This window comes from Pseudopipra pipra, chromosome 3 (assembly GCF_036250125.1).
Source record: "Pseudopipra pipra isolate bDixPip1 chromosome 3, bDixPip1.hap1, whole genome shotgun sequence".
Taxonomy (NCBI): domain Eukaryota; kingdom Metazoa; phylum Chordata; class Aves; order Passeriformes; family Pipridae; genus Pseudopipra; species Pseudopipra pipra.
The window spans coordinates 33,277,489-33,293,186 of NC_087551.1; the positions used below are offsets into that span (position 1 = coordinate 33,277,489).

The 15,698-nt window shown below is 37.4% G+C and overlaps 1 protein-coding gene across 7 annotated transcripts in view; it reads right to left on the minus strand.

Annotated features, from left to right (window-relative positions):
- The window catches only part of BIRC6 (baculoviral IAP repeat containing 6), a 170,976-nt gene that overhangs the window by 150,354 nt on the left and 4,924 nt on the right, over positions 1-15,698 (minus strand). For all 7 annotated transcript variants that reach the window (XM_064648546.1, XM_064648544.1, XM_064648542.1 and 4 more), the window contains exons 2-5: positions 5,050-5,231; positions 2,392-2,529; positions 1,784-1,977; positions 121-232 (exon numbers count right to left, since the gene is read on the minus strand). In XM_064648546.1, the coding sequence (XP_064504616.1) occupies positions 121-232; positions 1,784-1,977; positions 2,392-2,529; positions 5,050-5,231 (626 nt within the window). The remainder of the gene's footprint in view (positions 1-120; positions 233-1,783; positions 1,978-2,391; positions 2,530-5,049; positions 5,232-15,698) is intronic.

Here is a 15,698-nt window from a genome sequence, read left to right on the forward strand (position 1 = left end):
TTTATGCATCACTGAAGGAATCCATCAAAAAAAAAACAGCAAAGAACCCACACCTTTTTTCCCCTGCCCCCTCAGACCTTCACCTCAGGAACAAATACTAAGAACAACTGAACCTTTTACCTGGTGATAGAACCCAGCTTGAGCCATAGGATCTGGCTGTGCCCACCGATAACCCACATGAGGCCATGAAGTGAATGTCTCCCGTCTGTTAGCTTCACTATACATCAAAGACCTAGAAAGGTGAAAAATTCTACATTATCCAAAATTGACACTTAAAAATAAAAAAATAAACTTTTTTAATTTAGGAAATTAATTTAGTTTATGAGATACTTTCAATGTTTTAGTAACTGTTAGAAATACCAGAGATAATTAACTACAACTTATATTTCAAAATATAATTAACCATTACTGAAAAGTTACGAACTTCCCTCGAGTGCCCAAAGTACAACCCCAGAAAAAGACCAAAAGCAATACAGCAATCTACAGGCTTTAAAAGCAAGATTAATAAAATAAGATTCCAGGTAGCCTATTTGGTCTAACTGCAGAATAACATTAGATACCCAAAGCCAGGCTGCATCTAAGGCAGATGGAGAATCTAGCCCAACAGAACTAGAGAATTGGGGTTTTTTTTAACATGACAACTACTGCAAAAATTTGGGTGTATTAGTTGAACAGATACGAATATGCACATTTAAAAACACTCTAAAGTGATATTTTAGGCTTTAGGCTTAATTGAATACATGGTACAAACCTCCCCAACATTACTCATTCACCACATACTATAATACTTAAAAATTGCAAACTAAGTCACAAAACATGAACCCCTCTGCAACTCAACAGCTACAGACCTTCATGTCCCTTGTCTGCAAGAGTACATAAGAAATGAGTATCAGTTTTTCTTTTCCCTTCACAGAATTTTGTTCTCCAGTATCATTCCAAAAACTAGTGCTGTTAGATGGATAGGTGCCTCATTTCATGTTTCTGCCCCTCAGTTTAAGAAGATTTTTGCTGTTTTATAAGAGAATGGGTATATTCCTGCCAAGGAAGTAATCTATTCTAGCAACACCCACATAAGGGCTGTCTTAACTTGACATTATACCACCTTAAGAGACAGATCTTGGAGAGCTCTAATCAAAATACAATATGGCAAGGTACAGGTAGATCTGGAGGCTTGGGAAGGGGAAGTAAGAGATGAAATCAATTTCAGTAAATTGTTTGAGTAGTAAGAAATGATAATGTGCTTGCAAAATAATATTTGCATAGAAACTTTCACGAAGGAATTAATTTATAGATTTAGAAGATTTATCACTATTCTAATTAGTCTTAGCTTATGAAGGTTAAAATAATGGGTTCCTTGCTTGTTTATACATTATAACTTGGATTAGAAAGAGATGAAGCAACAATTTCAGGTAAAACTTTCTCTGACTCCAAACACTTAGCAGGTGACTAGCAGGTTCCGAAGTAGCATATATATGCTCTGCAAAGCTGTATTTAAGGCTGCAATTGTTACCTTTCTGAAAGTATATGCTGGATTTAAGAGTGAAGTGAATTCAATTTGCCTGGCAATAAAGTTGAAACCCAAATAGGCTTGTGGCATCCATAAAGGCTTCGCTAAGTTTAGTAATATGTATGGCACATTGTGCATTAAACAGTTAATTAACTGTATGCATAAGAGCAACAAAATACAGAACATGACTAATTCCTTTGGCAAATAAAGTCATCTAAGAGCTTATTTTGATACAAATAAGGGGTCAAAGTAATCACTTATTTTGTCTTAATATACCTGTCCACAGATCGACCAGGTCCCACACCAAGTTCTGGTCGTGCGCTGGGTAAGAGGTAAGATAACCTATCCATCACAGAGGATGCTACAGGTAAGGCAGCAATATTTTGATTTATCTTCTTGAGTTCATTTACAATGGCACTGGCGACAGACTTCAAAACATGATGAGGAAGGTGGAACGTAACCGTTGCCCACTAAATTAAGAAAAGAAGTGTTTTGAGTTTTAAAATTGTAACATCTAAACAACAAACAGATCACAAAAGTGTCAAAACCAAAAACAAAAGCATGTCTTCCATACTCCCATGATATCAAGAAGTAATACAGCAACAGATAGACAAAACCAACACATACACAATGCAAGGAAAGTCAGTAATTTCAGATTTTAAGCTCAGTTGGGTTCATTAGTTGACTTTATCTGCAAGAAACTAACCTTGTTTGTTCTCCTAACAAGTGAAGCTTCATACAGAGGAACTAAGAAACATAATATATTCTACTGTCTTCAAACAAAATCCACCACACTAAATCAAACATTTTGTATGTTTCAATAATGGTAGACACACAGATTAGACTTGGGAATCCATTTGGACAGTACAGAGACAATTTCTTACCTTTGCAACTTTATGATTTGCTGCTGTTTCATGTGAGGTATTTTTTAAACCATCCTTCAGTTGCGTGATGAACAAGTCGTATCCCTCTGTGCTAGAAACATCTACTTTTTCTATGCAAGCAGATAACAGCTGCTGAGCCTAAAATGCAGATGTGTGAGAAAAGTTAGCATCCACAACTACAGACAGGAATTACATCCTGTGTCATTACTTCAGGAAATGACCTTTGTCATATCCTACTTTATCATATATTATATCAGCATAATTCCCATAAAAGACCCAAAGTTCCAAATTTTATTTTGTAGGCAAATCAATAGACAAACTTCAGCAATAATGACAGTAATTACTACAAGTTCCCTCAAGGGCAATATTACCAAATGTTAAACAAGTCAATCATATAAACAACAATAACTGAAGACATATTAAAGACAAGCAATAAGGAGACATGTATTGCTCAATGCTTTCTCTTCAAAAGGATTCATTCAGCTTTACAGACAAAAAGTGAGAGCATTTTTCTGCGACAAAAAGTGACATTTCCCTGAGTAGCTTTGCATCTTCAAAAAGCTAGATGACAGTGGAACAACAGTGCAACAAAATTAGAGGTAAATTACTTACAATGCTAATACAAGGAAGCTGAAAAGTGAGGCAGAAAAAACCCGGGCTAGTTTAGAAACTACAAACTCTTAAAACTCAGAAATAATGCAGCTAAAAAAGAATGCTATAAACATCCATTTATAGACTTTTTCTTCCAAGTCTCATTCGTTTCCAGCTTATTCCTCTGTCTGCTAACTTCGTGTTGACAGGTAAGATTTAAAGTTAAGCTTTATGTGCAAAGCACAGAGTATTCTATATCTGCTGTTAGGTGGGTTAACTACTGAAAAATAATATAGGAATTTTTTTCAAGTTACAAACACAGGGAAATATTTCCCTGAGGACAACAGCCAGCCAGTCACACACTGTTCCAAACAGAATGGATCAAATGGCCCCTTGGTTATACCCTTGAGGAGTTCAGGGAAAGAAAGACAGAAATAAGGCAAACCAGTCCCGTAGCTAGGGCTGTATCTGTTTCTCAGATTTCAATAAAAAGACAATTACAATTCTTGTGGCATCTCATACTTTCCAAATTTCTTGCGGATGACAGAAGAATAAGAGATAGATTGTGGAAGTTCCTAAATTTACAGTGTTCTGTGGGGACTTGAAAACAGCACAGAGGTTGCTCCATAACTTCTCAGTGCTGCCAATTAAAAATGCATAAAGATGCATTGCATTACCAGCAGATCAAACATATTAAAAGATTATTTAAATTAACAAATTCACAGAACAGTTCTAGAGACAAACAAAAAAACCCCACTCTTGCCTGGATAAAAGTTCCTGACCTTTTTAGGGTGAAAGAGATGGGCTGGTGCGTTTGTATGATATTTGCTTAATATTTACTAAATTTTTCCAAGGCCTGGGCTGCCTCCTCTTTAAAATTAAAAGAACTGAAGACAGCTAATGTTTTGCTTCCTGTCTCACTGATTTGGCCATGAACTTCCCAAATCTATTCCTACTGAACTATAATTTCCAAATTATTTTAAACAAGAAGGACCTTTACAGAGAACTGCTGTATGATAACCTTGAAATAAGGGTCTGTAAACTCTTCAGAAGCAAAGAATCTTTAGTCAAAACTGATACAAACTTAGAGGTTGTACTGAACCATGTGAGACTGCAAACCAGTGACAGCAGAACTTATGAAAGGAAACCCTGACCTCTGCCAGTTTCTTCGCACTCAGCCACACATACCAAGTTTCTTTAGTAACGCACTAACAGTGTAAAAAAGATGCCAGTGGTAGCAAGCCCGAGGAACCTGGAAAGCTCTCTTCAGAGACCTCTAGGAAGCAACATTCTATTGCTGTTGCTCCTACTCAAGACAAGTAGTTAAAAACCTCATATATAACACACATTCTTGTACCATAAGTGCCTGTTATTCAATATTCCAAGAGCACATAAATATTTTACAACAATGCTGAATGCAACAAAATCCTAAGCATTACGCTCTAAGCAGAAATGTCTACATTAGCTTCTCTTGAAGTGATACTAAATGCTCAAACCAGGGAGTATCACATTACAGCTAAAAGGGAAGCCAGGTTTACAGGGAGAAAAGTCTTTTGTTAGGCCAGCTGACATAGCTAGAAAATTTACATTCCAGCACTAATTTTTCATGTGTAGAAACACCATATTAGCCGATTTTAATTGTCTTCCTTTCCCTGAAAGCCTATACCAAAAAAAAACCAAACCAAACCAAAACAAAACAAATTAACCAAAAAATCAAACTGAATCAAACCAAAAAAAAATCAAGGATACCCAACAGACTGACTTCTAGGAGTGCATGTAGATTCCATACTCAAGCACAGACAAAGCTCAGGAAACATGTCCTTATCTCTAGTCACTAAGAAGTTCTTTCATCTGAAATAATGTGTTCTTGAGGCACACTCTTACTTGTTTGAGATACAGGTAACTGCAAAAAGCTATGGCCTTATGACAGCTAATAACTAAGAAACTTTTCCATTACATGCTGTTAATATTACCCTAGAAACTTGGGGTTTCAAATGTCTAGTTTCAGTATTTCTGACAGAGTTATTTACATACCTCGGGGTTTTTTTTCCCCTCTCCACATCTTACCTCTGTAACCGGCAATTCAAGCTGAACCACATCATCTTGTTTTGAAACAGGCGTTTGCAGAGCTGTGTCTAACAGTAAGATGCCATTGAGATCTTTCCTACATCCTACTGCATAATCATCCACAAAGATCACTTTATCCACAGCAGAAATATACTGACATTTCACCCGTCCACCTGGTTTAGCTATAAAGGGAAAGACAAAAAGCAAGATCCAATTAGAAAACAGTTTTTATATAAGAGACCTTTAATACCTGTTCTGGAAAGCGATGTAACACTTTGCCAAGATCTTTACGGCTTGAGACAATAAAAACCTAACATTTCAGCTATCACAACTTTCACCAAACTTTTATTTCCTACATTAAAAAACAAACTACCAAAATCTGTACACCCCATCAACAACTCCAACCATTTTATTCCTACAATGGAAGCCATTATTCAAGTCCTGCTCCTACCACGAGGCCTAAACTAGTGTTTTCAAGCCTAATGCAGATGCCTGGTACACTTGATATTAGCTGACAGTCAATAATAAGAATTAAATTGTACAAATCAGCACAAAAACTAAGACACAGTTGCTGAACTACCATTAAGGCACCATTTCATCAAGCAAAACAGTACTCAAACTTCTGAAAACTAAGTACAGCACGTAACATGTACCAATGTTAATGTGTTCCTTGAGACACTAAGGTAGCTTATTTCTGCTCAGTGCTGCACACGTGATATCAGTAACAGGTTTGAGAAGTCTGCTGGGGGTGGAGGAAGACTGTCAGCAGACAAATAAGGAAAGGCTGTGCCAATGGATATTATCCTCAGAAATAATAATACTAATGCTATTATTATTATTATATATGTGTCTAAGGCTGGATGGATTGTAAAACTGCAATCCATGTAATATGCTACCTGTATAGAAGGCCACCTGCTTTAATTCACATAAAGTGTGACCTGCGGCTATAGAAGTGGAATGTATGTAAGTTATAAGTATATGGACACATTCTCCAAAGGGCAAAGCTGAAATTGCTGGATTGTCAACATAGATGTCTTCTTGTTGCACAGGAACAGGCGTTCCATTAAATTTTGCATTAATCATGTCCCGTCCCTGTTTTCAGGATACCATTTTTATTGTAAATAATTAAAAATCACCATTTCGGTAGCTAGAATGCAGTAAATTATCCAGGTAAGGACAGCTATGTAATTCTCTCATCTTCATGTTTTGATATAGTTAAATGGAAATAAAAACTTCTGGAAGTAATAGGGCACATGAATCTGACCACATTACATTTGTGGTATCCTCTCTCAAAAATGTAGGTCAAGAACAGTTTTCTGGTGCCCTTCTCACCAAAATTTTTGAAACAATGACTCATATAATCTCAAAATACAGGCTATATCCCTTTGCCTGCATTAAGGATACTGCAATTGTAATCATTGCTATAACAGTCAGAAACACTTCAAGAGCTCTGGAATCACTTGACAGTTGTGAAGTCTTTAGTTCTTCCTCGTCAGAAAAGCATTCTCTGAATGGCAAATCAACTAGTTTCAAACTGCGTTTTTGCCAATACATTTGAGTTCCTCACACGAGACTTTCTACAGACAACACAGCTGCAGACAAGGAAGTAAGTTATTCTACAGGAAAATAACAGGTTTTACAAAAATTCAAATACAAGTTGTAACATCTTTAAAAGTATTAATTTCAACAACGCACTGGAAACTGTTATGTAAATAAACTGAAAGGTATCTCATGCACTAAACTAGAAACCTCAGGAGATTCTGATGGTCTATCCAGTGTGATCCAAGTGATGGATCACTACAGGATGCTTTCTTTAACCCATTACTTCTCCTCTTTCCCAGAGAAAATGGGAAAAGCAGCTCACCCTTTCTGGCAGTGCCAACACCATAACACTTTCTTTTGCACTTGCCTTATTTCCTGTCAAGCTGCTCATGCCCTATGACTAGGAGTTCAGCAGTTTGTAGGGGCCCCAGTCCTTGTGGTTTTCCAGGCTAGACCATTCTTATTTTATGATTTCTGCAGTGAAATCTCATGTCTAAACCAGCAAAAGGCTAATATCCTCTAAGTAAGTAGTCCAAATCCTTAGAAGCCAATGAAGATTACTAAAGAGGCAGATAACATGCCCAATCAGCATAATATTTAGTTATAACAAGAAGTTATAACTACAGCACAAGAAATTGTGCCTAACAGCTATGATTTTCACTGTCTTGGTATATATTTTGTTGGTTACATTTACAGAAAGACTTTAGCCAAATTATCTCTAGAAAATTATTTACAGCTGCACTTTATTTGAAGCACATAAAAACAAATCAAGCTCCCTTAGGCTAAGTCGATGGAGCTTCAAGGAAATTATTCAATCAATATTTAATATTGTTCCAAAACCCAGAGAAACACATTCTGCAACTGACTGGTTTACACTTTGAGTAGCCTCTGAGCTGCTGACAAGCTGTTTTGCAAAAAGGAGTTTAATTTTTGAAGTTCACAAAATACATTTCAAGGTGGTTCACAAACAATAGTCACAAACTATAAAACAGTCTACTTATGGTTGGCCATATCATTATAGTAGTAGACTGAGAACCAGGAAACTGAAGAATTTAGAAGTCACCATTAAGAAGTAACCACAGTAAAAGAAATGCCTAGAAAAGCTAAATCATTCTCAAAGTATTGTCAGATGCGTCCTTTCTAACTCAGGATCAATGTTCAACAATCTGCCAAAGGACTCCAACCAATACCCTTTGAAAAATGTACTGGTGGCACTCTAACATTATATACTGCCTGTCCAGCCTGGCTAAGTTTACTAGCAATATGTAGTGATCTGCATCTTCACAAACCACAGTTCAAAAGTTTCACAGGAACTCACCAAATTACTTAAGCCTGATCATCAAAATCCAGCTGTTACTCTCATTTTAGCCATAATTCCTTCAGCTGTAATTTATTTTGAGTGGTGGAAGGAGAAATAGTCATTCAAAGTTTTTAATGATTTTGCTTTTCAGTCTTGGCACAGGTGGATCATAGCTTCTCCCAAAATCTCCGGCCTATTTGTTTAGGACTGAAACCAAAACAACTTACAAGAAAAGGTCATTAAGCCTTTTGTCAGTACCTGTAAGGAAACCTAGCAGGCTGCTAGCACGCTAGAAGTGCAAACCCTATAGCATACTACATTATGGTATGTCATCTACAACAACCTTAGAACTAGCAAACTGAAAACTTAAAATAAAAGTAAATAAACATCAGCTTGCAGAAATTAAGAATCTGAGAAAAGGAACATTTACCCTCCACCTTCTTTGTTTCTAAGAATACAGAACAGAGATTGGCAATTTCCTGTGATCAAAACCTGACCTTCAAAAACATTACAGAAAACAAACTTGTTTGGAGAATTCATAACAGTCTAAGCAGCATCTATTGTACCCCCATGACTGCAGGCATTAAGATGGACCAAACTAATTAGAGAATTAGCTTTACATTTCAAGACGTAAAAGAATGAAAAAGTTTGTCTCTGTTTCTCTGCTATAAGCAGATTGAGCCTCAAAGCTTTAGAGCTTAAGAGAAAGTGGCTGTCACCTGAATATGCGTGGCCATCATCATGAAGAGATATAGGTTAATGTTAACAGTAACACCCTTATCTTTTGTATTATTGAAAAAAGTTAATTCACCTCGAAAACTGCTAGCCAGGAATGGCACTAAAACATATCAAAGTCAGTAATTCTCTTGACAAGAATCTCCTAGTGTGCAGCAAAAACCCCAAATAGTTTCTAAATTACAGTACGCTAACACTTTTATCTGCAGCTATAAAGTGAGAGTGGTAAACACACACATTACAACACTAACTCCATAATGCTAAGATCCAAGTCCAGTCAAATATCTAAAGGAACATTTATAACTTTGATCTATGAATGCTGTTAGGTCTTTAGATTAGGAATTAAAATAATATTTTTGGAGAAACAGAAATCCCATCAGCTCAGCAGAACTGATGCACCAATACCAGTTTCTGCATTTCCAATTTAAACTAGAATATCCAAACAGTATCTCAGTACTCATTTCAAAACACTGCAAGCCTGGGAAACTAAATGAAGTTTCAGGAGATCAAAAGCCCTTCTATTCCATTAACTTTGTATCATAAGATTTGAACATCAAGCTGTTTTAAAGGCAAGAGAATCTAAAAACGCAAGAAAAGGCCGAGTTGGCTGACAGCAAAACTATCATTTCCATTAGAGGCAAAAACGCTTCTTGCAACCTTACCCAGATTCTTCTCACACAGTTTTCACAAGTACCTGGGATTAGAAAACCCCATATGTATCAGTTGTCCTCATTTGTAGCAAGGCAGGTGCCTTTCCTATTGCTACTGTTTCACATAATCACAAAACCAACTGAAAGTTAGCAAGTATAATATCTAATTATATGCTAGCTAAGCCACACGCTGCCAAATCAAGAATATCAGGACAAATGCAGTTTGAGGAAGTTATACAATACAAATAAAAAAACCCACCCCATCTTAAAGTTCAACTTGCTGTCTTAACTTCCTATATTTGGAGGAAACTATTTTGAACTAATACTACAGAAAATCACAGCTATGGATTAGCTGGAAAGGTTCATACAAATGAGAACAAAAAGCAAACCAGTGCAAGTCTGGTTTAAAAATTAGAAAATTGTCTCCAAATTGTTTTACCTCAGTGGCTCCCAAATGAAACTAAAACATGGTGGTTATGAACATCTGGGAACACAATAATGAGAAGATGTCTAAGGCATGTTGAAATTAGGCCACAAATGCTCATCACTACTGAATTTATCAGTCACAGATTCTCTCTTGTTCCTCCTCAGTGGAAGTTTCTCAAACTTGAGGAAAAGATAGAAAGGAAACTATTAGATGATCACAAGTTTAAGGTCCTATTTTAGACAAATTATGTAAATGGCTTAAATCAGCTATACACAAGCAACATTTTCAGATTCCACTACATGCACACACCTCTATCTGCCACATCAACTGGAAGAGCTGTCCAAAATGACTGAATAAAGCAAAAACACATTCAGAGCTGAAAGAGGAAAGAAAACTAAAATTGTTCTCTGAACAGCAAGAATGCTAAAGGAGGCAGAAATACCCAGCTCAACATCATGACGTGCCTTCAAACCCATTATTTGCCAATACTGGATTTAGTTAATCAAAAACAAGGCATGATCTAAATTTTATCTTTTTCTTTAGCAACAAACAGGACAGAGCTGTTTCAGTATCAGTTTCATTATATGATAGCTGGTTTTAACAATCCTTATTAGCAGTAAGATGTGTTATCTAGGCCAAAGCATTGGAGACTGCCACATGAATATTAACTAAATGTGTCTGATCAAGCAACTACTAACAGAACACTAAGACTTAAAAGGTTTCAGAACATAAACAAACCCCCACTGAGATCAAGACAGCTCATACCTCACTATCTTTGCAGGCAAAGGGTCCTCTTCCACCCTACAGACTTACAATGAGACTGAATCAGCAGGAAGATGCTGGTGAGCTCTTTGTGCCCACGCTCTTTATGTGGTTTCAGATCTTCATGTATCTAACATTACTGCTGCCGTGTATGCTGCACAGTTTTATGCAGTTACCCTGTGAACAAATTATGAAAGATTTCACAGGGTATTCTACAATCCTTCCTGCAAACTCAGATAAACTGTGAAAATGCAAGTTCCTGCAATTCTCCTGCAAGCACCTCACAGAGGACACTGTCTTCTTCAAAATTTTTCTCAAAGTGGAAAACTACGCTTAAAAAATTTCAGGGAAGTTGTCTTTCCGAAGTTGCAGACAGACAGATTACACAGCATCCACCCAGAACCAGAGAGAGGCAAAGAACACTTCTCAGTCAGTAACAGGAAGTTCCCGTTTTTCAAGAGCAAGTCCCATCACAGCATTTCACAACAAAGAACCTTTGCCAGATGAAATTTTACCACCAGTTCCTCATTTTGTCCCTAGAGTGGCTAAGACATTGGAGTTCACCCATTATGTATCCTGCAGCCTCTGCAACAGGAGAAAACATCTCCAGTTATGGCACTTTTTAAAATCCCAAGACTGTTTGGCACGAAATGGTTTAGCTTCTCTCTCTCCCAGGCCCCAATATTATAAGGAGCTTCCAAAGCATCATGCTGGGAGAAGCAGCAAGTACTCAAAAGCAGATAGGTCGGTTAGAAGGCAAGTGAAAAACTGGTTGTCACGTTCAAAGTTAGTAATTACTGACTCCACACCTCGCTGGCAGCCAGTTGAGTGGCATTCAGTGAAACTCAATATGGTTTACTATCTTCAATGGCTTGGATAATGGGACAGGCTGCACCTTCAGTAAGACTGAGGATGATGGGAGATGACTGAGGGCAACTGATGCATTAAATGGAAGGGCTGCCTTTCAAAAGGATCTCAAAAGACAGAGAAATGGCTTGACACACATCTCCTGATATTCAAAGAAGACAAAAGCAATGACTTACATCTGGTATGGAATATAACCCCATATATCAAGAGAAGCTGGGGACCAACTGTCTAGGTGGCAACCCAAAAGAAAGAACTTGGGGATCCTGATGGACAAGCTGAACAAGAGGCAGCAATACATCCTTGCAGCGACAAACTTACCATAGAGGGGATCAAGGGAGAAGATCCGTTTCCTCTAATCAGGAATGTTGAGCTCACATCCAGCTTCGCTCCTCCATCTGAGATATCAATACATATTCAAGTCCCAGGAAGGGCTACTAAGACAGTTAGAGGGCTGGAGCATAGAAGATGTGGGGAAAGACTAAGATAACTGGGCTTGTTCAGTCTGCAGAGAAAAGGTTTAGGAGGAAATCTAACAGCAGTTTTCCATTACTGCAGAAGTAGTTCAACAGCTATGTCAGACTGCAGAGTTACTACCTACCTACTACCACCTTTCTCTTTTGGACATTACTTTAAAAAAAAACGCAAGGGTTACGCTGAACAAGAACTAATCACACTGGATCAGAGGAAAATGTGCATAACTCCACAGTTTGTCCAAGACGGTTGTCTAAGTGGTTAGTGAAGAATTTAAGAAAGGATAGGTATACAATGGCTCTTCCCTGTAACACTCTCAGCCCCTGCTAATCTTTGCTCAGGGACCTTCTGCAACAAAAGGGATTTCGTTTTTCATAGTGACCTTGGATAGGTTTTTCATCTATGACTTTGTCCAACACTGTTGTAATTCCACAAACACATAGTATCCACAATGCCCTGTAGCCAGGAGCTCTATATTTTACTATTTCTCAATTATTTCTTTTGATGCCCTCAGCTTTTGTACTAGAACAATCAATTCCCAATTTACATTTTTCACATGTCCAGAATTTTGCAAACCTCTCACTCTCTTACCTCCCCATTCCAAATCATCCCCATTATCTTTTTAAGCCTGAATATTGCTTCACATGCATAAACCATTCCACACCTTTAGTTTCTAGTTCTGTTATATTCTTTTTGCAATGGAAATATCGAAACTGCACACAAGCAGGCATTGAAATAGACTTATATTATTAGCTGGGTTTTTGACAACTTCTCTAGCAATGCCTTATATGATAAGAACTGAGCAATTAGCTGGTATTTCATATTCTTAGCACAACTTCAAGACCTCATTCTGGCCTTATGAGTCAGTTCAGACCCCAGTACACCAGACTTCAACTCTACTAAATTCTTATGAGTACATCAAGTTAATTAAGTGCATGCATTCTCACATTCTCCTAATAACTGCTTCTACATAGGAAAACTGAAGTAGAACAGACTAGATTCATGCATGTTTAATTTATATTTAAAAGTGAAACTATTCTTTAGAGAAGCTGGCAAAATTGAAAGGCCTTGAATGTTTGAAACACTTATTTGCAGCCTCAGGATATTTGAACATGGTGACTATGTAAGTTTAACTTTAGTTCTTTCACTAGAAGGGAAAACTCAGAAAAGCTAACTCAAGTTTGACTGTGCTAGGCTCCCTCTATAGGCAATGGAACCAGGTTCCTCCAAAAGTTCAGAGTAAGGACTTTTCCTTTCTCTGTATTGCATGGAGAGAGAACCTAAGATTACCTGTTGAAAAATGCCAACCTTGTTATACGAAAGCTATAGAAAACCAAACAGGAAAAATCCATTATTACAAAAAGTCTATCAAGCAGTGTCACATCTTATCATTTACATCACAACATAAATCTAGGATCCAGAAGACAGGTCTATTAGAGTCTACCACAGTATTTCTCCATAAAAACCACAGTGCCTTCTTGCACTCCAATTAAGCACTCTCCAGTCTTCACTGCCATCTTCGCACTGTCATCCAGCTACTCCATCATAGTTCTCAGTCCCATCCTTTACCCTCCCAGCTCTTCCTTTCACTAAGGAGTTTTTTGAGTCTCTGTAGCCTGTTGCCAGTCAACAGAGTTTACCCAACTGTTCTCCTACAGCTGCCAAATGCTCAGATGAGATCCTGATTGCTTCACACTCAGGTCAGAGAAGCGCAGGGGATCAAACAGTTTTCCCTCTACAAACTGCACAGGGGACTGAAGAACTGCCAAGAAACTGTATGCTATACAAGCCTTCATTAACCAGCACTTGAGACTGGATATGTTTTCACTACTGCTACCAATTTTCAAGACTACTTAATTGATAAGCAAATTCCCCCCTAAGTTATACATTAAAAAAGTTATCAATGCTCACTGAACTGCCCTAGCAAATACCTCAAGAAAATTTTAAACATAACAGTGTTTATATTCACATGACAGATGAGTTATTATTTCTATAATTTTACACTTTTAAACTTATGGTAAACAACGTTTATTGTGTATAATTCTTTTCCATGGAGCGTTCTTTCCCCAACAAGCACATGACATCTTCAAAATAAATGTTTTGCAGACTTCCTATTTACTTTTTGACTAGCAGTGTACTCTGGGTCCTTACTAAATCTTGATACTCTTCCCAAAGACAAGGCAGCAAAGGAATTGGGCCAATACACAATTCAGAAACCAAAAGAAGCTGCAAGTGTTAATATTTATGTATACTTCACAAATGAAAGAACTGAAGGCAATAGCTGTTCTTTTTTGAATCCTCTACTCAGTGACAGGCACTCATCCGTGATTGCAAGCAGTCGTTGCAATTAAGAGAGCATTAACTATTTAAAGGACAGCTTTCTAACAGCAGAAAGCAATACAGTGGCATCACTTAGGAACCATCAGGAAAGTGAACTGATCCATGTGTAAATTTTTTATTTAAAAATTAAAAAAAAATGGTGAGCAGTTACTGATCCCAGTGAAACAGAAAACACACAACAAGCTATCTCACATGACCTTGGGCATGATACACTCAAAAGTTGTCCAGGAGTCCACATGGTTGTAAGCCCCATCTCCAAGACAGCCTAAGAAACGTTTTTGAAATGTCATACTGCTAGTGGAAAATCAAAAAACCCTTGTAACAGCAAGGATGGACAGGTTTGTTCCCTGATTTTAAAGTCACTTGGAAAGAAAAACTGAAATAACAGATCAACAAATCAGAACAACAGATCAAAAAATCAGATACAATCATTATTAAAAAAGAGATTAAGGTGAATTTTCAGTCTAGGACAGATTTTTCTTATACTCTGTCTTAAAAAATCCTAGATGTTCTATTTTCACTTAAGCTCAGGTTATGAATATCAATGCAAAAGCAACCATAAAAATATAAACAATATAACTAAAGACTCAGAAAGTGGTTCTACTGAGCCAGCTAACATTATGGTGGGCTGCCAGAAATGACCAGCTATAGGACAGGAGGGTGTACTAGATCCAAACCACTCATCACCAGAATGTCCCTAAGAGTAAAAAGGTCAGGGCTTTTAAACATCACTAGGCTGGGCACTCAGAAGCAAAAGTGCTCTCAATGTTTTCCCTACTTCCAGTCCAACAGAGAGTCACCTGCTTCCTTTCATAATGTTCTAGACTCGAACTATCAATTATCTGTCAGAATATATTTCTGCCAAGTTTCTTCTACATTTTACACAACACAGTATACAACATGACTGGGAGTTGAGCTGAAGGGCATGTCATATAAGCATATTAAAAGCTGACTTGACCAAAGTTGGATCACAATCAGCATTGAGGGTGAAAGTCAGGTTTTTCCTCTGAGAACTCTTCCTATCAGTGAGAAATTCCTTAACTACCTGTGAGATAATTGGGACAGGGAGTCAAAATTCAAATCCCTGACAAAGAGCACAGTATTTCATTTTGGGTCACTAAGAAGCATCTAAAGATTCATCTTTCTGCAGAAGACCTTCAAAATCCATATGCAGAGGTTTATGAAATTTCTGATTATCTGACATTAAAGCATTCTGCAACTTTTAATAATACTGCACTACTGTTGCAATGATAACCATGAATCCATCAGTCCAGATATGAATGACCTGGCAAAAAAATGAAAAAATGTGCTACCATGCCTGGCAACATAACATATGCCTGCACTGCTGCCTGTTGTAACATCTGAGTCCCTGTAAGAAAAACAGAAATGAAAACATCCCTTTAAAGGCATGTGTAAAGAAAATATCTCTACTTTTACTCTATTTTAGCTTCTGCAGAAGATAATCCAGATGTGCTTCAACAGAGCTTGGAAATATCAATTAACAGCACCTTGACAGTCTGGCAGGATGCCTGGCAAGCAAGAAGGGATATCTACA